Here is a 24335-nt window from a genome sequence, read left to right as displayed (position 1 = left end):
TGATTCCAGCACTGTTACCTTATTAATATTAAATGTTAAATTGCTGCTGTGTGCCCAGCACTGTGGCAGGTACTGGTGATTAGTCATGAACTGATAGACATCGTTCCTACCCTTATAGGATTACATTCAAGAGTGAGAGACAAATGTGAAATAACTATACAATTATTTTATTTGAATTGTGGTAAACACTAGGAATGAGAGGTCTAGGGTACTGGGAGAGTTACCTGTGGGAACTGAGTTGAAGGTTTGAAGATTATCTCCTTCAGGGAGTAATAAGAAGTATCTCCTGAAGGATATCTGGATATCCAGGAAAGGGGAACAGCATATGCAAAGGCCAGGTTAACATGAGCGTGGCTCATTGCAAATTGTAGAAGAAAGGCTGGTGTGTTACGATGAATAAAGTGGGTAGTGAGTAGCAGGAGATGAGGCTGAAAAACCAGATTATGCAGATTGTTTTAGGCCATATTAAGTATTTGAGTCTTTATCATAAGAAAATAGGAAACCATCAAAGGGTTTAAACAATAGAGTCGTTATGAGCAATTCTTAAAAGTTCTCTTGACTACAATGTGGTGATTGGATTAGAGGGAGTAGGAGGGAAAATGGGGAGAACTGTTTAGATTAGTGCTATAATTCAGAAGACAGAAGATGGTGTTACAGAGGATGGTATTGCAGAGAATGGTAGTTTGGGCTAAGGTAGACACAGTGGAGATGGAGAAAATACGAACAGATTTGAGAGATATTTAGGTGGTAGAATCAATAACTAAGCAGCTATTGATTAGATACAGGGGTAGTAAGAGAAAGTGAGAAACTGAGAAATCACTCCCCTTCTTCTGGTGTGTGCAGGTGAATGAATGATGGTACCAGTCACAGAGACAGAGGACCAGATTCTGATGTTGGGGTGCAGGGAAGGAAAGATCACTAAGCCAGTTTGATGTAAGATGCCTTTGAGATATTCATGAGGAAACGTCAAATAAGCAATAGAATGTTCTTGGCTGGGCGCGGTGGATCACGCCTGTAATCCCAGCACTTTGGGAGGCTGTGGCAGGTGGATCACGACGTCAGGAAATCAAGACCATCCTGGCCAACATGGTGAAACCCTGTCTCTACTAAAAATACAAAAATTAGCTGGGCGTGGTGGCACGTGCCTGTAATCCCAGCTACTCAGGAGGCTGAGGCAGGAGAATCACTTGAACCAGGGAGTCGGAGGTTGCAGTGAGCCGAGATCACACCACTGCACTCCAGCCTGGTGACAGAGCAAGACTCCATCAAAAAAAAATAAGCAATAGAATGTTCTGGTGGGAACTCAGGAGCAGCAGCTCTGCGCTGAAAACTGAACCTCCAAGTCTTGAACATGAATGGTCACGGGCATGTAGGAGGTCACCTAATACAGACAGAGAAATGACCAGAGCCTCGTACTGCTTCTTGGGAAACTGCAGCTTTCAAATATCTCATTAAGTAGAATGAGTTAGCTTGGGTGGAAGAAAAGTGGCCAGAGAGGTGGGTAGGAAAGGAGGCCATGGTTAATGACATGGATGGCTCAGTTATCCCCATTCCGACATCCTCCAGGGTTGCCTTACTGTGTTGCAGAAGCCACTCCTTTGCAGCTAGGCTCTTTTTTGGAATGAGAAAACCCTGAAGACTTAAAGTATACACCTTAGTGGCTCACAACATAGTATTGACCTGACAGCTGTCATAAACATTCTTGAACCCTTGGAAAACTCACACATCGTCTACTTTCCTCAGATTCCGTTTATCTCTTCTCAGCTCCCTTTAAATGATTTGTTTGCCAATGCCAGAGCGTGCTGGCAAAAAGAAAAAGCCCAACACACATCAGGTCTCCAGAGGACTGAACCACCAGGCTCACCCCTCGCCCAGTTTCCCCGCAGGGGAAAGTGATCATACACAGCTGGGACAAACAAACTGAGCCCATGGCCATGGCAACTCTCATTGTTCCTATTTTTAATCTGGTCAAAGATCAATAGAATTGTGGATTTTGAAGAATTGTAAAGCTAAATAATGGAAATGAAATCACAATTCAGATACAAGTCATAGATTTAATTAAATGTGTATGGATCATTCTTGAAGTTTCTAGACTTACATATAAAGGGCAATTATCAGGTGTGGCTTATCACACATCAATCTTATCAGCATGGTTCAAGTTCAGAAAAAATGCATTAAGCTGAAATTAGATTGTGCCCACCAAGAAGACTTAGTAACTACATACTTTTGGAAATGAGTGGGGCCGGGCGCGGTGGCTCAAGCCTGTAATCCCAGCACTTTGGGAGGCCGAGACGGGCGGATCACAAGGTCAGGAGATCGAGACCATCCTGGCTAACACGGTGAAACCCCGTCTCTACTAAAAAATACAAAAACCTAGCCGGGCGAGGTGGCGGGCGTCTGTAGTCCCAGCTACTCGGGAGGCTGAGGCAGGAGAATGGCGTGAACCCGGGAGGCGGAGCTTGCAGTGAGCTGAGATCCGGCCACTGCACTCCAGTCTGGGCGACAAAGCGAGACGCTGTCTCAAAAAAAAAAAAAAAAAAAAAAAAAAGGAAATGAGTATATAAATTCCAGAGCTGTTCAGCAGTGTGGTAAACAATGTCTGGTCCCTGATTCTACATATTCTTTTGTGACATCATTAAGACAGAAGCCAAGTGTCACTATAAATTATGTAAACCTTCAGTCAGAATAATTCAATCTGTACAGGGTAATATTCTCATTGTCTTTATTACAAATGGTGAGTGATTAGCATGAGACTTGTGACTTAATGTAAACCCCATGAGAGCAGGGGCCTCATGCCTCATGCTGTTCACTGGTATATCTCTAGCATCTGCAACAGGGCCTGAGACACAGAAGCTGCTCAACATACATTTATGGTTTTCTAATTTTTATTTTGAATGACAGTTAATTCTCGAACAACATGGGTTTGAACTGTGTGGGTCCATTTATACGGGAATTTTCTCCCACCTCTGCCACCCCTGAGTCAGCAAGACCAACTCCTCCCTTGTCTTCCTCCTCAGCCCACTCAACGTAAAGACCATGAGGATGAAGACCTTTACGATGATCCACTTCCACTAAATGAATTGGAAATATAGTTTCTCTTCCTTACGATGTTCTTAATAACGTTTGAGTCTCATCACCTTCCATAAATTTACTGATCTGCTGAATCATAATATGCATATGAAGGAGTCTCATTCTTGCATACCCCTGTGAAAAACAGATAGGAAACTGGAGTACAATATTTGTGTCTAGTTCATTTTGCCTTTTCCTTCACAATATACAATCAAAATACTATTTTCCAAAGTAACTTTGGCTAATGCTTTTCTCTCCCACCCCTTCAGTGTGGTTATGTAATCCATTCATAATACAATTATAGTAAATTCATTTATTACGTTTAGCATTTCATTGTGTCCCATCCCCATTGTTTTAACCACTTATTTTGGGAGTTTGTGAAGCATGAACGTGGCTCTAAGAGTGAAAACTAGCATGGTTCTAAGTATGAACATGGTTTGCAAAGTATCTCTCCCAATTCCTGTGACCCCATTCTCAGCAATACTGTTATTTCCCCTCTGTTATCACCCAACACCTGTAGGTAACCAATTTCAGCTCCTAATTTACTCTTTGGCACAAATGAGCAGATGTATGTATATTTTCTTATATAATGCACTTTTGTTTTTGAGACAAGGTTGCCTGGCTGGAGTGCAGTCACATGAACACAGCTCACTGCAGCCTTAACCTCCTGAGCTCAAGTATTCCTCCTGTCTCGGCCCCCTGAGTAGATGGAAGCACAGGGGTGTGCCACCACACCAGGCTAACTTTTTAATTTTTTGCAGAGACAGGTCTCCCCATGTTGCCTAAGCTGTATAATGCTCATTTTTAATTGAAGGGTAGAATATTATGCTCTTTTTGTGCTTTTTTTTTTCCACTTAATACATCCTAGACATGGGATATTTGCTAGTTATGCTAGTTTCACTCTGTAACAGGCCATAGAGCACTTCCTTGTTCTTACAGCTGCATAGTACTTCACTCAGGGGATGTTATTCAACCACTTTCCCGTGCATAGGCATTTAGGCTGTCTCTAATATCTTGCAATTAACAATCAATGAGCAAGTTGCCCAAACCCTATATCACCCACAGTGGTTACCCCAGCTCCCTACCTCAGGCTCACACCTATGGCCTCATGGAGGGTTTTGTACAACCAGATGGAAGAAGAGGAAAGAGCCCAAGCTTGGTTTATAGATTGGTCAGTTTAGCAGATGAATGCAAGGTGAAAATATTCCTGTCTCATGCCTACCACACTGTAAGTCTTTGTGGTTAGCAGTGAATAACCTTGTGCATATGTATTTTCATATTGTTGGAGGTATATCCGAAGAGTGGATTCCTAGAAATGGGACTTGTAGTTCAAAAGGTAAGAGTGTATGCAGTTTTTGGTGTTGACAAATTCCCATCTTTTTTTCTTTTGCTTTGCTTTTTCTCCCCCAGAAGCTATGTGTTTCCAAGACTAGCCCTTTAAAACAAGCATATTTTTAATTCTCTTGTCTGTAGTCTGTGCTCTGAACTCCTCAGATACTATTTTACTAGTTTCAGACTTATGATGGACCTATTCTTTTTGGTAGTGGGTTTAAATCAACCTTAGACCCCATTGCTATCTCCCTCCAACTCCTTCCCCTGCAGTTTCTCTCATCTGTCTTTTCTCGCCACATTCCGTGCTAGGAATACAGCTTCGGTCCAGGTGACCTACTGGGCACTGTGTTTCCTTCTTTGTGGTAGGAGATGCAAGAGCAAGAATGCATCTTTTAATTTAGAAGAAGTATCCCAGCACACTTCTGATTACTGGACCCCTGAAAACTTTACTGAAGTGGTAGGTGCCTGTCCTAACAAGTCCTCCCGAATGCTGGCTACCTCTTGTTTGTTCTGCCCAGTCAGCAGGATGTCACCCATGTAATGGATCACTGTAATGTCCCACAGGATGTCCAGACTGTCCGGGTTTCTTCATACTACATGATGACAGAGGGTAGAAAAGTTCACAGCGCCCTGAAGCAAGACAGTAAATTAATGCTGTTGTCCGTTCCACAGGAATACAAACTGTTGCTCTTCAGAATAGAAAAGAGCACATTTGCCAAATCAGTGGCCACATAACATGTACCTGAGGTTTTAACAATCTGCTTTAGCAACAATACTGCTCTGTTTGGCAGCTGTAGTAGGGCAGCAGCTGGGTTAGGCTTGTGATATTCTACGATCAGATCATTGCAAGCGTCAGACTGGCTGAGCAAATGGAGACGTGATAGGAGGGACCACCACCTTGTATCCTTTCAGGCTCTAATAGGCATTAAACCCTGTGATGCAGTAGTGCTTTGATTTACTATTTTGGTCCTGGGGTGGGGGCAGCTTTAGAGGCTCCTACTTAGCCTTCCCTAATGTGATAGCTCCTACCCCACACACCCCGGACCCAAAGGTGTTATTTCAGCTGCCAGGGCCCAAGAAAATGACCACTAAGTAGATGCGTGGCAACTGAGGGGCTGATTGTACACATATAAAACATATTACTTTAGCCAGGACTCTAAGGTGGGATGGGGAAGGGACACACGCAGGATGACATTTCAGATCTCGAGGTATTCATGTCAACTGAGTCCCTGTGTCCAACAATCTTTGCAACGTCTGGGTATTCCCTCCTCCCCAACATATAGTGACCCAAGTAAATGGCCATAGGTCCCTCTGGGACAGTCCTGGAGGAATCATCATGGTATTTCTTTGCCATGGCATTGCTGCCTACTTCCTCATGGGGCTTTGGCCATCTCTTCCAGCCATGAGCTCTGAATGTGAAAACTGGCTTAGGTCTGGGAACTCAGCAAGGGAACTTGTAGAAACAGAGGCTGCAGGGAAGGAGAGGGGTAGGGAAAGGAAAGATGTTGACCAAAGTGTACAAAGTTTTGATTAGACTAGAAAAATACATTTTAGTGATCTATTGTACTGCATGGTGACCACGGTTAACAAAGAATGTATTGCATATTTCAAAATTGCTAAAAGAATAGATTTTTAATGTTCTTCCAACAAAAAAATGGTAAGTTGGTGAGGTGATGCATGTGTTAATTAGCTTGATTGAATCTTTTTTTAATGTATACATATATCAAAAAATCACATTGTACCCAATAAATATACACAATTATCGTTTGTCAACTAAAAATAATTAAAAGGCGGGGTGCAGTGGCTCACGCCTGTAATCCCAGCACTTTGGGAGGCCGAGGCAGGTGGATCACCTGAGGTCAGGAGTTTAAGACCAGCCAGGCCAACATGGGGAAACCTCGTCTCTACTAAAAATACAAAAATCAGCTAGGCATGGTGTCACGCGCCTGTAATCCCAGCTACTGGAGAAGCTGAGGCAGGAGAATCGCTTGAACCTGGGAGGCAGAGGTTGCAGTGAGCAGAGATCATGCACTGCACTCCAGTCTGGGCAACAAGAGTGAGACTCTGTCTCAAAAAATAATAATAATAATTAAAAAAGAAAAAAAAAGGTTTGATAGTTTTTTTCTTCACCACAGTTAAAATGACTTATAGCCACAAGACAAGCAATAACAAATGCTGGTGAGGATGTGGAAAAAATGGAACCATTGTACACTGCTGGTGGGAATGTAATTTTTTTTTTTTTACTCTAAGTTCTGGGATACATGCACAGAACATGTTGGTTTGTTGCATAGGTATATATGTGCCATGGTGGTTTGCTGCACCTACCTACCCGTCATCTATGTTTTAAGCCCTGCGTGCATTAGATATTTGTCCTTATGTTCTCCTTTCCCTTGCCTCCACCCCCAACAGGCCCTTTGTGTGTTGTTCCCCTCCCTGTGTCCATGTGTTCTCATCGTTCAACTCCCACTTACAAGTGAGAAGATGCGGTGTTTGGTTTTCTGTTCCTGTGTTAGTTTGCCGATGATGATGGCTTCCAGCTTCATCCATGTCCCTGAAAAGGACACAGTTTCATTCTTTTTTATGGCTGCATAGTATTCCGTGGTGTATATGTACCACGTTTTCTTTATCCAGCCTACCATGGATGGGCATTTGGGTTGGTTCTATGTCTTTGCTACTGTAAATAGTGCTGCAATAAACATACGTGTGTGTGTGTCTTTGTAGTAGAATGATTTATATTCCTTTGGGTATACACCCAGTAATGGGATTGCTGGGCCAAATGGTATTTCTGGTTCTAGATCCTTGAGGAATCGCTACACTGTCTTCCACAATGGTTGAACTAATTTACATTCCCACCAACAGTGTAAAAGCATTCCTATTTCTCCACAGCCTCGTCAGCATCTATTGTTTCTTGACTTTTTAATAATCACCATCCTGACTGGCGTGAACCGGTATCTCACAATTATCATTTGTCGATTAAAAATAATTTAAAAAGAAAAAAAGAAGTCTTGATTAAAAAAAAGAAGAAGAAAAAAAATACTAGAAATGCTTATTCCATATGCAGGAACACATTTCCCTTAAATATATCCTAACGCTGATCCCTAATGCTATCTTGCATTTAAACATCTTTTGCAAAAATATTTTATTCACTGGTGCATTCATTTCTCAATGCATGCTGTAACAAATTATCACAAACTGGGTGGCTTAAAACAACTGGTATTTTCTTACAGCTCTGGAGGCCAGAAGTCCAAAATCAAGGTGTTGACAGGGTTGCGCTCCCTTGGGAAGCTCCAGGGGAGAAACTGTTCTTTGCCTCTGGCAGCTGCTGGCAGGGAGCCTTGATTTGTGGCCGCATTGCTCCAGCTACTGCTTCCATCTTCACCTGACTTCTTCTTTGTGTGTGTTGAATCTCCTACATCTCTTGTCTAAGGACACTTGTGATGGCATTTGGGGATCACCCAGATAATCCAGGATTATCTCCTCATCTCAAGAGCCTTAACTTAATCACATCTGCAACGGCCCTTTTCCAATTGAAGTAACAATTACAGGTTTATAGTATTAGACCCTGATGTCTTTGGGGCTACCATTCAACCTTCTACAGTTGGTATTAATAATCTTCATATCAGTTTAATGATTTAGTTAAAATTATCTCTGACAAAGAACCCAAGGCACAGAAATGTTATTTACTTATTTATTTATGTATTTATGTATGTATGTATGTATGTATGTATGTATTTATTTTGCTGTTCAGCTCAACCACTTCTTCCTGGAGAGGGGAGATTTGGATGTGTTTCACTTGAATTGTTAAAAAGGAATGTAATCTTCATTCAGGGAGATAAAACTAGGGTTATCAAGACCTCGTATTTAAGCAAGTCAATAAAGCACAGAAGAATCCTAAGAATTAGATGATAATTTCTTAGTTTTAATTCAAAATAGAGGAGTTTTCAGTTTTGTATTCACCTGCAAACAGTTTTCCTAGAGCACACCTGTGAACTCTGAATATTCATTGTATTTGAAACAGTTTGTCTGTGGGTTGCAAATAGGGCTCATTGCTATAGCAGTCGATCTCCTGACATGCATTGATCTTTCTGTCTTCAACCTGAGTATCAATAATAAACATGAGTAGCATCTGAACCACACATAATAAATCTTGGTCTCTTATTTTTAAGCACATAAGGAAAGAATAAGTGCCGTAGGTGGGCCTGAAGAGGATGAATGATCACCACTGGTATCCAATTTATATAACTACCAACGTTATTTTAGCATGTTTATGTCTGACATATACATACACAAAAATAGCAATCCAAAATGAAATAGGCTTATGATTTGGACTTACAAATACTTTTTAAAAAACCTTCAAATGCCAAAACAAATGGAGATTATTTGAAAGTAAGTATGAGTAATTGTAACCTCACAGTAAGAAATCAAAGTAATTAGGGGAATGAACATAGGGTGGGAATCATCAGACTCCATTACTGGGCTGGGTGAAGTGGCTCACACCTGTAATCCCAGCACTTTGGGAGACCAAGGTGGAGGATCACTTGAGCCCAGGAGTTCGAGACTAGCCTGGGCAACATAGTGAGACCTCATGTTCTAAAAAAAAAAAAATAGCCGGGCATAGTGGCATGCACCTGTAGTCGCAGCTACTTGAGAGGCTGAGGCAGGAGGATCACTTGAGTCTGGGAGGTTGAGGCTGCAATGAGCCATGACCATGCCACTGCACTTCAGCCTGGGCAACAGAGTGAGACGCTGTCTCAAACAAAAATTCAGCCTGGTTTGGTGGCTGATGTTTATATTCCCAGCATTTTGGGAGGCCAAGGCAGGAGGATCACTTTATCTCAAGGGTTTGAGACCAGCCTGAGCAACATAGTGAGACCTCATCTCCACTAAAACTTTTTAAAAATTAGCCATATGTGGTGGTGGGCACCTATAGTCCCACCTACTCGAGAGGTCAAGGAGGAAGGTTCACTGGAGCCCAGGTGATTGAGGCTGCAGTGAGCTATGATCATGCCACTGCACTCCAGCCTGGGTAATAGAGCAAGACCCTGTCGCAAAAAAAAAAAAAAAAAAAAATCCATTAAGGTTGAATGCTCTCAAATTCAAGTTATGTATCTGCTTCTGATAGCACGACAATATATTACAGTCTCGCCATGTTAGCTGGTATGACTGAAAGGAAGTCTTCCTTAAAGCCTTCTCTGGGAGGCAGCTAGCCTCCTCTGCCCTTTCTAAACTGAGAATCATTAGCTAACTGGTGACTTCCTCGTGTATCTTCCTAAGGTCAGTGAAAGATATTGATCTATGAGTCATTAGAGTTGCATTTAGCTTTGTCTTTTAAACACCAACGTTTTGTGGCTTTCATAGGGTAGGGAGAGAGAAGCAGCATTTTTTTTTTCCACCTTTTCTCAAGACCTACCAGAAAGTTGCCTCTCCAGAGGTCAGAGAACTTTTAGTTTTCTAAACCAGGAATTCATGAAAATAGCATTAAGGTCCACAGAAACGTAATGTACAAGGACAACCTTACTCTTCGCTGTCCTTCCCATGCCATATCTCCCTCTTACTTGAAACTACCATCTTGACCTAAACAAAGATGGCCCTCAACTTGTGTGTGTAAAAGTAATATACACTTCAAATCAATATGTAGTAGAATGACCACATTTTCTTTTCGTTTTCACAGTCCACATTTCTTCTTTTCAAGTACTGCCTGTCTTACTGGCCCTAACTTCTTCCTATGTACCATTTTCTATCATCAACTTCTTCATTTTCATATAAATTACCTTTTTTCCATCCTGGAATTTGAAATTTTTTATTTCCTTAAATCTTTAAGCTACAGCCTTGGGTTTTATCTGACTGCGTGCTATCTCCATCCAAGTGTTTGTCATTGTTGCGCTGGGTGTGTGTTTTCATTGTGGTTATTAAAGGATCTCATGGTTCAAGTGCCATTATTATTTCAAAACTTGCAGCCTAACTTTTCCTTTTATCTCTTGGTTCGCTTTGTTTTTTAGTTAACTTTTATCTCCATAGAGTGTAGCATTTCACAGTTCCCTTACAAGTTCTGGGAAACTTAAAAATCTGCCAAAAATCATGATAGAATTCTAAGTAACAACATACCATAACTTTCTAGTATTTGCTGAATATAATTTATTTGAAATACCATTTGAGTCTCAAAACGACACAAGTGTTGAACACTGAAGGCATAGTCTATGAAGAACCAGATTGTTCATATTTAGAGAAAAACATGTTTCAAAAGCATCACTTAGAAGAACAGACCCCAGAACGGACTCACCCTGTTTACATCCTTTGCATCTTTCTTTCTTTTTTTCTTTTTTCTTTCCTTCTTTTTTTGAGACCAAGTCTTGTTCTGTCACCCAGGCTGGAGTGCAATGACACGATCTTGGCTCACTGCAGCCTCGGCCTCCCAGGTTCAAGCAATTCCCGTGCCTCCACCCCCCGAGTAGCTGGAATTATAGGTGCCTGCCACCACGCTCGGTTAATTTTTGTATTTTTAGTAGAGACAGAGTTTCACCATGTTGGTCAGGCTAGTCTCTTGGCCAAGCTAGTCTCAAACTCCTGACGTCGTGATCTGCCCGCCTCAGCCTCCCACAATGCTGGGATTACAGGAGTGAGCCACCGCGCCCAGCCATCCTTTGGATCTTTCTAAGCATTCACTCACCAGGTTTCAGATTCTCTTTTGATTTATATCCCATATGCCAGCGTTAGCAAAAGTTACTATTATAAGATAATTTGTCATTTGAATAAAGCACAGATAACTATTTAGTTTTAAGGTTGAACAGTTACAGATTCAAGGAAATCAGATTGAATGTGAAATCAGGATGAAAGTGAAATGAGAAGGTGGGTTTAAAAGGAATTTGATAGAAGTACAACCTCTTCTTACTGGGATTGGTATTTCATGGGGATTTATAAGTGGGATAAGGGTGATTCTGACCATATTCTCCATATTCTTAATGTGGTCTCTTGGTCTAATGCTGAGTGGTCAAATGCCATCCCTTGCAATCTATATGCCTGACTGCAGGCGGCTCTTCCTTCCTCCCACTTTCCATGGTAATCCACTCAGCTCCTAAGGCTTGATGGGGCTGACCCTGCTTCGAGTGTGCACAAGTGACCAAGCCTGACCAATCAGAGTCCTTCAACTCTTCCAAATACACAGAGTGGTTCAGGGATTGGCACATGATACAGCCAATCAGAATCTTTCCTGGGACTTTTGTTGCGATTATTAGGAAACAGCCTCACCTTTTTATCTGTGAGTATGAGCCACGGAAGCAACTGATGATAAAATCAAGACAAACAGCAGAGCTAAGAGGTAGAAAGCTGTGTTCCGATGCTGTTTGAATCCCTGAATCTATCTACCTAAAGTAGTTGATCTCCTTAGAATTTCCATTTTCAAGATCCAATACCCTCTCCATTTTTGCTGGAGCAGGTTTGAGTCAGCCTTTTGTCAGTTGCATCTATCCCATAACACCCATGATCACTTAGGTAGTTCATCTCCAAACAGAAGAACTTCCGATTTGGTCTGTTCTTAGGCCATTCGTAATCTGAAGCCTGGAAGGCCCAAAATGCACAACTAGAACACAGAACATCTGGATAAGGCCAGCATCCGGAGGCTTTGCCAGAACACCCTTGAGCTTGGGCCATTCACCTATTCCCCATTGCTCAGGCTTCCCAGATTTTGTATTTTCTAGTAGTTGTTTGTGTTCTCTGGCAGTATCTAAACAGTTGGAGTCTTCAAAGTATTCAATTGATTGTTTTTTCTTTTTGTTATATAATCAGGAAAAAACAAAATGAGAATGAAGGTAAAAAAAATCCTCACACAGAGATAGACAATGACAACACATTGTGTCTTTTGTACAATTGAAATAAAATAGAGATAATTCTCTTTTTAGTATTTTGACCTGTTTTTTATTTTCTTGTTTTCATTTCTCAGTGGAAATTTTTTTTTTTTTTTTTTTTTTTTTTAACACAGAGTCTCTCTCTGCTGCCCAGGCTAGAGTGCAGTGACGCTATCTCAGCTCACTGCAACCTCTGCCTCCCAGGTTCAAGTGATTCTCCTGTCTTAGCCTCCCGAGTAGCTGGGATTGCAGGCATGTGCCACCACGCCCAGCTAATTTTTGTAATTTTAGTAGAGACACGGTTTCACCATGTTGGCCACGCTGGTCTGGAACTCCTGACCTCGGGTGATTCACCCGTCTTGGCCTCCCAAAGTGCCAGGTGTGAGCCACTGCATCCGACCTTTTCACAATGATTTTGGAGGAGCTAGCCACTGACAGGAAGGAGGAGGGCGCTCTGTACAGCAAATGAAATTCAGAACTCTGGCCAGCCCGTCGAGAGGAGGGTAACAGGTAACCCCCACATCTCCCATTTGGGAGGCACCACTCACTAGAATTCAGCGGGCTGGAGGCCTGGAAATGACTCAGCAATGAGTCCATTTTCTTATCCCTGGTAGGCCTGCTGGGACAAGTTGAGAGAAGACGAATGAAGTGAGGACGCTGCACACCGCAATATGAAGCAGTCCTAGTGGGGTAAAAGCAGCAGCCTGCAGACGAGGGGGCAGCTGCGAAGGTGAGCGTGCAGGAGGAAGCACCTTATGGGGCTTGGCAACTCAGTCACTGAGAAATGATTCTGTCATGGACATGTGTGTATTTCTTCTGATAGTTATGTTCTGGATCACCAGAAAAATACAAAGGCTCTCAGCAAACTATCGCAAGAACAGAAAACCAAACACCGCATGTTCTCACTCATAGGTGGGAATTGAACAATGAGATCACTTGGACACAGGAAGGGCAACATCACACATCGGGGCCTATAGTGGGGAGAGCAGAGAGGGGAGGGATAGCATTAGGAGATATACCTAATGTAAATGACGAGTTAATGGGTGCAGCACACCAACATGGCACATGTATACATATGTAACAAACCTGCACGTTGTGCACATATACCCTAGAACTTAAAGTATAATAAAAAATACAAATAAAAAATAAATATACAAAAAAAATACGAAGGCATGACCATAATTCATACTGGTGGAGAGATCTCAACGGAGATGGACCCACCCAAGCCTAGCTTGGAACTTGGACTTGGATGGAACTTGGACTGCACAGACTGTGTGGCTCCGCCTCTTGGGGTTGAGGCTTCAATATATGAATTTCAGGGGGACACATTTCAACCCATAAGTGATTAAGATGGGGCTCACAGGCTGGACTGAGGACTCCTCTCAGGGTGCAGCACATGGGAAACCATTCTTCTTCTTCTTCTTCTTCTTCTTCTTCTTCTTCTTCTTCTTCTTCTTCTTCTTCTTCTTCTTCTTCTTCTTCTTCCTCTTCCTCTTCCTCTTCCTCTTCCTCTTCCTCTTCCTCTTCCTCTTCCTCTTCCTCTTCTTCTTCTTCTTCTTCTTCTTCTTCTTCTTCTTCTTATTATTATTATTATTATTATTATTATTATTATTAGAGGCAGAGTCTTGTGCTGTCACCCAGGCTGGAGGGCAGTGGCAAGACCGTGGCTCACCACAACCTCCAACTCTTGGGCTCAAGTGGTCTTACTACTTCAGCGTCCCAAGTAGCTGGGATTACAGGCATGAACCACCGTGCCTGGCTGTTTTATTTTCTTTTAGAGACCAGGATCTCACTGTGTTGTCCAGGCCTCAAGTGATCCTCCACCTCTGCCTCCCGAGTTCCTGAGATTACAGGCATCTCAGCATTATGCCTGGCTCATGGCTTTTCTAATTGAGTAAGCATCAATCAAATGACCTTGTGGAAAGACACAAGCCTGTGTAGACCTGGCTGTGTCTGATCTTGTGCTGCTGATAACACCTCACAAGAAGTGAAAACGGCCAACACCTTGATCTCAGACTTCTAGGCCCTGGAACTGTGAGAAGTAAATGTCTGGTGTTTAAGCCATCCTTTGTGTGGTATTTGACTATGGCAGCCTGAGCAGACAAATACACAAGCTAGTTTGCAAAGTTCTGCACCTTTCTGCCCTGTAAGAACATAACATACCGCTGTGTTCCAGAAGGGCTTGTAGCAGTCTTAACTCTCATTGGCAGTATGTGACTGACGGTTTCCCTACATCCCTACTGTCAAAATCTCATTGATTTTTGTTTATATTTTCCTATTTATTCCCTGTTAGTGAACATTTTTTATTTTTATTTTTATATTTGAGACAGGAGCTCACTCTGTCACCCAGGGTGGAGTGCAGTGGCATGATCTCGGCTCACTGAAACCTCCACCTCCTGGGTTCAAGTGATTCTCATGCCTCAGCCTCTGGAGTAGCTGGGATTATAGCCATGCTCCACCACGCCCAACTAAGTTTTGTATTTTTAGTAGAGAAGGGGTTTCGCCATATTGGCCTCAAACTCCTGACTTCAAGTGATCCGCCTGCCTCGGCCTCCGAGAGTGCTGGGATTACAGGCCTAAGCTGCTGCTGTGCCCAGTTTTATTTTTATTTTTATTAAAACTTGTTTTTATTCTAATGTGAACTATGTTTTTTGCCTATTTTTATGAGAATATTCTATTTTTCTTACTGATTTGTAAGAGTACTTTTATAGCACATATATTAAATCCAATGTTGTACATTTGGCAAATGTTGTTTCCTTTTTCTGTTTCCTGTTAATTTTGTTTATATTTTGTTATTTAAAAAATTGAGTTATTGGGGTCAGGCGTGGTGGCTCACGCCTATAATCCCAGCTCTTTGGGAGGCCGAGGCGGATGGATCACCTGAGGTCAGGAGTTCGAGACCTGCCTGACCGACGTGGTGAAACCCCATCTCTACTAAAAAATACAAAAATTAGCCGGGCATGATGGTGGGTGCCTGTAATCCCAGCTACTTGGGAGGCTGAGGCAGAAGAATCACTTGAACCAGGAGGCAGAGGTTGCAGAGAGCCAAGATCGTGCCATTGGACTCCAGCTTGAGCAACAGAGCAAGACTCTATCTCAAAAAAAAAAAAAAAAAAAAAGTTGAATTGTTTTATATGTTCAAATCTACTTCTTTAATTGCAATTGTGTCTAGAAAATCCTTTCTCCATCCATGAATCAAATACATGTTTGGCCAGGTGCGGTAGTTCATGCCTGTAATCCCAGTGCTTTGAGAGGCCATGGTGGGAGAATTGCATGAGGCCAGAAGTTCAAGACCAACCTGGGCAATAGTGAGACCCCGTCTCTACAAAACATTTTTCAAATTAAAAATTAGCTAGGCATGGTGGTGCATGCCTGTAGTGCCAGCTACCTGGGAGGCTGAGTTGGGAGGATCACCTGAGCCCAGGAACTCAAGCTGTGAGCTGTGATCACACTTCTGCACTCCAGCCTGGGTAACAAAGCGAGACCCTGTCTGGAAAACATTTTTTAAAATTTCAACTAAATTTTCTTCTGTTTTTTAATCACTCCATATTTTGTGTTTTGTCCTTTAATTCAACTTATATTTATTTCAGTGGCTGGTGTGGGATTGGGATATAAATTGATTTTTCCCCTCAAATATTAAAATTTCCCCATATAATTTTGTGAAAAAAAATCCACTCACTCTGCATCAAATTGAAATGTTTCCTTTGTCATATATTACTACTTACATGCCAGTGTGTGGTTCTTGCTTACTATTATGTTTCATTGCTCTCTTTTTCCTTCATTCATATCATTGTTTTATAATTAATGTACCAACTACACATGTAACTCTCTGATAGGGCACATATCTCTTCATTACTTCTCATTTGAGACTTTTCCTACATATTCTTGTCTATTATTCTCAGTGAAGTTTTACATATCTTGTCAAGTTCTATCAAATATCCCATTGAGATATTGGTTGGAATTACATTGTCTACTAATTAAGTGGAAAGCATCAACATCTTTCAGTCTTTTCTCCAATGAGAAAAATGGACCGTTTCACTCTATTCAAACCTACTTGTATACATCTAAAAATGTTTTAATTTACTCTTAATCATCCTTACTGCTCATTAGGACTATTGCTAGACATTTTATTTTGTCGCTATTGTAAGACTTTTTTTTTCACAGATTCCCAATTGTTTGCCACAGAATCACACGGAAGCTGTTGATTTTTAGATATTACTCCAATTACTGACACTTTGTTGAGTTTTCTTGTTAATTCTAATAGATTTTCCATTGATTCTTAAGGCTCTGGTTAGATTATCATTGTTCACAGCTCATATGATTATCTGGGATCTTCTCATTAGAACTGCTTCTTATTTGTCCTTCATGTTAAATATTAGAGATGAAAACAATTGCTTGGTTGATTATTATTATTATTATTATTTTGAGATGGAGTTTTGCTCTCGTTGCCTAGGCTGGAGTGCAGTGGCTTGATCTTGGCTCACTGCAACCTCCGCCTTCTGGGTTCAAGAGATTCTCCTGCCTTAGCCTCCTGAGTGGCTGGGATTACAGGCGTCTGTCACCACGCTCAGCTAATTTTTTTGTATTTTTAGTAGAGATGGGGTTTCACCATGTTGGCCAGGCTGGTCTCAAACTCCTGACCTCAGGTGATCCACCCACCTTGGCTTCCCAAAGTGCTGGGATTACAGGTGTGAGTCACATTGTGATGTACACATTGTGAGATAAGTGGTTCTCACAATGTGTAATTTGAGGGACATAAATTAATTATCTGCTAGTCTAGATTTTATCTCTGGATCAAACTAGATCATCAGAGAGCCACACACTTGCGTTGCTTTTTCTTGGCCCTACAGAATGCCTTCAGAGAACTGTGCTTTGCCTCCTCCTTTGACTTACATTAAGAATTCTATTAAATCATCTTAAGAATCTACTATCACCATAATTTTTAAGGATATTTTGAGGTCATTGTCAATGACATCACTTAGTAACCTAAATATAAAAAGGGACCTTTGACAGAAATGTCTTTAATATTATGGTACCAGAAAAAGCAGTTAGTATAAGTCACTAGTGTTAGATTTCAGGGTCCCTGGTCCTTAGAACTGCACACTCTAAAGTGTTGTGGGGGGCTCATGCCTTTAATCTCAGCACTTTGGGAGGTCTGGGTGGGAGGATCTCTTGAGATTAGGAGTCTGAGACCAGCCTGGGCAACATGGCAAGACGCCATCTCTATAAAAATACATATATTTTTAAATTAACCAAGCGTGGTGGCTTTATCTGTAGTCTCAGCTACTCGGGAGGCTGAGGCAGGAGGATCACTTGAGCCTAAGACCATAGTGAACTGTGATCATGCCACTGCACTCCAGCCTGGGCAACAGAGTGAGAAAATGTCTCAAAATTTAATTTAATTTAATTTAAAAGTGTTGGGAGGCTCCCTAAGTTATCCAAACAGGACTCTGGTAGCACAATGGTTGGGTTAATTGGTTAAAGTCTAGGCCTATATGTCTAGGTTGGTAGAGTCATGTTGAAGCTAACCTTGTTCATTTGGAAAATAAGAACAAATTTGATTGAAAAAGTCAGAAGAATGTCTCTCTATCAGAGGGAAATAACAGGTAGATCTATGCACTGTCACTAAAAGCCCATTTCTATGAGAATGCAGTACACCTCGAATCCGGAATCTTCTCGTCGAAAAGCACTTGACCATCATGGCTTCTGCTTTCACTAAGATTCTTACCAAGAACATCCACATGAAAAACTGTTCTGAATTTATTATAAAAAATCTTGTCAAGAACTTCATCCATCATTCAGTGTCTCAAACTTAGGGTCGCAGATGAGAAATGTCATTCAGGAATTTAGTTAAGGAAAAGCTTTGACTGTTCTGCGAATTCCTAAGCCTGCTTATTTTGGGTGATGACATCTGGGTATTATTGAATTTCTCTTTTCTCTCCCACTTGCCAAGAGTTCAGAGCAAAATTTGCTGCTGTGTCAGAGCCAAGATGTGAGCCCACAGAGTTGACACGTTACTCCCTTCACGGCTCTGATTCCTCTTTCTGGTTTGTTAGCTTTATCATCAATCCTTCTGTAGGCAATTCCAAATCTTTTTTGGAAAAAAGGTCAAGCTTATAGGATATTTCATTTCGTTTGCAGTTGTTAGGCCATTGTTAAGGGTGCAAATGAAGCCTGTAACTGAGGTACCACTAAGGAGAGTCGGGATAGGTGCGGATGGGAAGAGATGGGGCATTCTCGGTCTTTTTTTTTTTTTTTTTTTTTGAGCCAGTCTGGCTCTATCACCCAGGCTGGAGTGCAGGGGCATGATATCAGCTCACTGCAAGCTCCACTTCCTGGGTTCAAGTGATTCTCCTGCCTCAGCCTCCTGAGTAGATGGGATTACAGGCACCCACCACCACACCCAGCTAATGTTTGTATTTTTAGTAGAGACGGGGTTTCACCATGTTGGCCAGGCTAGTCTTGAACTCCTGACCTCAGGTGATCCACCGGCCTCGGCCTTCCAAGGTGCTGGGATTACAGGCGTGAGCCACCGTACCCAGTCCCAGTCTTGAACTTACAATAGGGATTGCAATTCAGCTGGCTCAGTGAAGAACCCAGCCAGGTTCTGCACCAGAAGGCTGGAGAGAGTGCGCCCTATCGGATGGAGGCAGCTGCCACTCAGACCCCAAGGTTAGACTGGTTTTCTTGAGGTAAGGCAAGCCTGGATTGTCAGATCTTACAGTTTTTCAAGAAAAGCTAGACGTCTAGATTTTTTTTTTTTAATCCTGATGTTTGAAATGTTGGCAAGGAATTCCAATTTTTAAAAACACTCTGTACCAGCAAAAAGTAGAATGGTGACTGCCAGTGGGTGCGGGAGGGGCAACGGGGAGTTAGTTGTTCGATGGGTGTTAAATTTCAGCCATAGCGATGAGTAAGTTCCATGGATCTGCTGTGCGGCATCATGTAGTTAACGCTACAGTGCTGGACGCTTAAAAATGTGTTAGGAGAGTACATCTGTTAAGTGCTTTTTCCATGATAGTAATAACAATAAAGCACAGCGACACAAGGAAACTTCTGGAGGCAGTGAGGGTGTTAATTACTTTGATAGTGGAGATGGTAATCAAGGGCATATGCAACACATCCAAACTCATCCAACTCCCTCCATTAAATATGTGCAGTTCTTTGTATAACAATTATACCTAATGAAGCTGGTTTTATTCATTTTTAAAAACCCACTCTGGACTAAGCCTCCATCTATGGTTCACACCTGGGCCTTTGGGCTCACAGACATCTGGGGCTTACTGAGTTGCCCAAACAAGACTCTGGTAGCACTGTGATTAGGTTAATTCCTTAAAGTCTAGGCCTATATGTCTAAGCTGGTACAGTCATGTTAAAGGCTGGCTTATTCAATAGTGAAAATAAGAACAAATTTAAGTAAAAAAGTCAGAGGAAGTTCTAGGTATTAGGAACCCAGTTACCACGGAGACAAACCAGGAACTCTGCCATCAGGGCACTGATGTCATAATGGCAGCAAAGATCCGGAGGACTTCAACCTCCAAGAAACCTGAAGTTCCAAGCTCTTGTCTTCGATTTTGTGAGCGTAGATTATAGTAGGTAGAGCCCTGGACTTGAAATCTGGAAGTGGCCTTGATCTCACTTCTGTCACCAACAAATCAGGTCTTGGAAAACCCACTGGATTTCCCAAGGCCTCCATAGCACTCCCGGCAGAAGAAGGAGGTTAACTAAGATGTGAATCTTTCAAATTCCTTGTTTCCAAATGTATCTTATCAGAATCCCGAAAGATACGTGAGCATGAGAAAAGAAGTTTCCATTCATCTTGCAGTCATCTGCCTCTATAGAAAAATTATCTAAATTTTCAGTCTTGCTACAAACACTAAATGCGTGGAATTTTCAAAGGCAAGTGAAAAATAAATACATATCAAGATTGAAAAATAGGAGACCGTGGGACTTAGCAATCTTCACCAAAGGAATTTCTAATTTTACACTCTCCCACCAACAGAAACACAATCACAATGTACTTTAATGCTTGGACTGTATTTTGAAAAGGGTAGAGTTAATATTATCATGTACAAGCAGTGCCATTTGGACATACACTTTTGTTATACCCGATTGCTTTGTGTAAATAATAAAAGATAACTCAAAAGCTATAAACATCTGACTGTCTGCAGTGTTTTCAGAATACATGTTTACTTTAATTCTGCAATGACTGTTTCAAGTTTTTCCTTAAGGGCGCCGCAAAACTCATCCACCTTTTCTTCTTTTTTATAAAACTGAAAGGTTGGGACACACATGATGGCGCAGTCTCTCACCACCTCCTCACAGTCATCAGCGTCCACCTCCAGGAACACCACGTCCTCATGCTTCATAGACAGGGCGTGGAAGAACGGTTTGATGGTCCTGCAGGGCCCACACCACGTGGCCGAGAAGTCCACAGCCACCAGCCTCTCCCCAGCCTCCTTCAGTGATGCCTCAAAGTCCTCCTTGCTCAGGATCACTTTCACCTTGTCCCCCTCCAGGAACTCCGTTGTTTCTTCTTCAGGCTTTAGGATGTCACCCTCCTTGGGTGGGATGGTTTCTTCTACGGACTTGGTGCTGTCATCCTCCTTCGGCTGGATGGCTTCTTCTGGGGACTTGGGGATGTCACCCTCCTTGGGCTGGACGGCTTCTTCTGGGGATTTGAGGATGTCATCCTCCTTGGGTGGGATGGCTTCTTCTGGGGACTTGGGGATGTCACCCTCCTTGGGCTGGATGCTTTCTTCTGGGGACTTGGGGCTGTCATCCTCCTTGGGCTGGATGGCTTCTTCTGGGGACTTGAGGATGTCACCCGCCTTGGGTGGGATGGCTTCTTCTGGGGACTTGGGGATGTCACCCTCCTTCGGCTGGATGGCTTCTTCTAGGGAGTTGGGGATGTCACCCTCCTTGGGCTGGATGGCTTCTTCTGGGGACTTGGGGCTGTCATCCTCCTTGGACTGGATGGGTTTCATTGAGGACTTGGGAATATTGCCCAGCTTGGACTGGATAGGTTTTGCTGAGGACTTGGGGATGTCACCCTCTTTGGGTTTGATGACTTCTTCTGAGGACTTGGGGAGGTCGTCCTTCTTGGATTGGTTGGTTTCTTCTAGGGACTTGCAGATGTCACCCTCCGTGGGCTGGATGGTTTCTTCTGGGGACTTGGGGATGTCACCCTGCTTGGGATGGCTGGTGTTTGCTGAGGACTTCGGTAGGTCATCACCCTCCTGTGGAGCACCAGACTCTTCTGTGGGCATGTGGAACGTGTGGCTGACCATGGGGAGAAAGGCCTTCTCTTTGGCCTGGACTGTGTCCAAGAACTCTAGGGCCAGGAGAGGCACATTGCTGGACAGGACTTGTAATGAACTTTCTGTACCAAATAACATAAAATAAATCAAATAGAAAAGCAAAAGAAGAACCAAATAAATTCTCATCATATTCCAAGGAAGACTGATGTCACTCTTAGAGACCACGAATGAAGTCTGATGAATGGTGTACTGATCTGAATAACTCATTCAACAGAAGGACAAAGAGCGTGTAGTTACATGTATCTTCTGTATGCATGTTCTTAAACCGCAACTTTCCCTTTCCTGGTTCAACACGCTGCCCACTCCCTAACTGCATAGGTCTTTAAGGCAACCCTCTTTGCTCCCCTACTTACCATTAGCATCACCTTCATTTGTTTCTTCCTGAGAGGCCAGCCTCATTTCTGGTTTTCCAGGGGCTCCAGCTTTAACACTTTCCATTACTAGTTCCTTGTCTACATCCATTCCTGATCCTTCATAGATGCCTCATAATAAAGGCCGTACCCTCCAACTTTTTGCAAGCTATCCATCCTAACATCAAAATATGAGTAAAACTTATATTTGGGTAGCACGTTGCAGTTGGTTTTCCTTCTCTGTATTCACAACAGTGATATTTGAGAGCTAGAAGGTGGCTGCCCTGTGCTGAGGCTGGGACTATGCATTCACTGTCATCATTTCCTATAACACAACAAACCACTGAGGTCAGAACCATTATGATGAGCAGTTTACACATGAGAAGCTATGAGGCTCACTTAAGGTTGCAAAGCTAGGGTAAGGGCAGGTTCCACAGCTCACGCTCCGCACTGTGAGGCTGTGCTGGACTGCTCGCCACAAGTCCCGTCCAGCCTGGGTTCTGAAAATGAGTGCTGTCCAGCCTGGGTTCTGTGAATCAGCCTTCCTTTCATCTCCCTCCAGCATCCCCCAGCTCCAGCTTTCTCTTTATGACTCACCCGTTGTGACCAGCTCCTAAGTGTCTCCTCGAAACCATGTGAGCTTCCTCTGCAAAGTGTCCCACGATGTCAAATGTTCAGCACCTGCCAGACGGCCTCTTTCCCCACCTTCCCCACCTCCCAGGCCCACCAGCCTAGCCTGTGCCCCCTCCCGTGCAGACACATCCAAGTACATGGCTCTTCCAGCCTTTACATGCAGGAGAACAACCTCTTTGTGAATAATCTTGGTTCCATAAGCCACATCTACCCCATCCTGTGGAATGGGAAGCCAAATACCTGTGCCCCAGGGAGACTTATTTATGAGTTCAGGACCACTGGCTCATTTTCTACCCTCACTCTGCACAACACATCTAGTCCAAGGCAGGAAGAATCAGTGTGGAATTTTGCCTTCTCTACATATACTTTGAACAAATCCTCATATGTTTCAGTTTCACCCCAACAATATAAGTGTCGAAAGTGGTCAGGTGTGGTGGCTCACACCTGTAATCTCAGTACTTTGAGAGGCCACCGTGGGAGCATTTCTTGAGCCCAGGAGTACGAGATCAGCCTGGGCAACATAGCAAGACCCCATCTCTACAAAAAATACAAAACCTAGCCAGGCATGGTGGCGCACTCCTGTCCCAGCTACTCAGGAAGCTGAGGTGGGAGGCTCCCTTGAGCCACTGAGTTCAAGGTTGCAGTGAGCCATGATCACTACATTGTACTCCAGCCTGGACAACAGAGCAAGGCCCCGTCTCTAAAAACTAAAAATAAAAGGGTTGAAATCTAAATGATAAGACCTCCACATTGTCAATAGAAACCTCAAAACATCTAATGGCAATGGTTCAATTATCTGGATTTTTATACCAAAACACGTTTTACTAAGGGATAGAGAGACTATTGGCCTTAGCAAATCCATAGTTCCTTTTTTTTTTTTTTCTTTGAGACAGTCTTGCCCTGTCACCCAGATTGGACTGCAGTGGCACAACCTCGACTCACTGCAACCTCCGCCTCCCGGGTTCATGCAATTCTCTTGCCTCACCCTCTCGAATAGCTGGGATTACAGGCATGCAACCACCACACCAGGCTAATTTTTGTATTTTTTTAGTCTAGACAGGGTTTCACCATGTTGGCAAGGCTGGTGTCTAACTCCTGACTTCAAATGATCCACCTGCCTCAGCCTCCCAAATGGCTGGGATTACAGGCGTGAGCCACCACGCCTGGCCCCGCAGATCCATAGTTCTTGATGACATGAATCCCATTCCAGGAAGAGCTCATGCTTCCACTCTGTTTCCTCAGACACTGCCAAGGAAAGCTCTCCCCTCTCTCACCGGGAGACTTGGGGCCTTTCTTATGTGATGTTTTAAAGGACAGGAGGTTGTCTTCCCTCTCCAATGCCAACGGCTTCCACAGCTGATGGGTCTCTTTTCATGGTGCCCTATTTTAAAGCAGAGTATGAAAATAAACGTCAGCCACTTATCTGCTCAGTGTCTTCTTTCCTAGTAAGTGTTAGGAGAAAGGAGGCGAGGCAGGGAGGGTGTGCATCATTTGCAGAAATCATCATGAACAGATTTTATTAGCACAAAGTGGGCAGCCTCTTTGGCCCTTGCTCATTGGTAAGTTAATTTATTTCCTTGGACCCTATCTTGTACAGGGTCCCTGCTGTTTGGAAGGGAGTGGATGAGGACAAAGAGGAACTCCATCACTGAGAGGCAGAGTGAAAACATGACCCCTGCCATCCCAGTAGATGCGGAGGCAAAGGGGACAGATGCCTGTGTCCCACCTCCTTTCTCCAGGTTGATTGCCGGCACAGAAGCTGGTCAGATGTGCGGCTGGGTGCGGTGGCT

At 43.0% G+C, this 24335-nt stretch overlaps 1 protein-coding gene across 1 annotated transcript; it reads right to left on the bottom strand.

Annotated features, from left to right (window-relative positions):
• Nucleotides 1-20415: 20415 nt before the first annotated feature.
• TXNDC2 (thioredoxin domain containing 2) lies at nt 20416-22646 on the bottom strand. The gene is made up of 2 exons (XM_065533629.1): nt 21916-22646; nt 20416-21624 (listed from the first exon to the last, which is right to left on the bottom strand). The coding sequence occupies exons 1-2, from the start codon at nt 22022-22024 to the stop codon at nt 20432-20434; spliced, it is 1302 nt and encodes a 433-aa protein (XP_065389701.1). The 5' UTR covers nt 22025-22646; the 3' UTR covers nt 20416-20431.
• Between the last annotated feature and the right edge of the window lie 1689 nt (nt 22647-24335).

The sequence above is a fragment of the Macaca fascicularis genome, chromosome 18 (assembly GCF_037993035.2).
Source record: "Macaca fascicularis isolate 582-1 chromosome 18, T2T-MFA8v1.1".
In the NCBI taxonomy this organism is placed as follows: Eukaryota; Metazoa; Chordata; class Mammalia; order Primates; family Cercopithecidae; genus Macaca; species Macaca fascicularis.
This window is presented reverse-complemented; position numbering and strand designations above follow the sequence as displayed.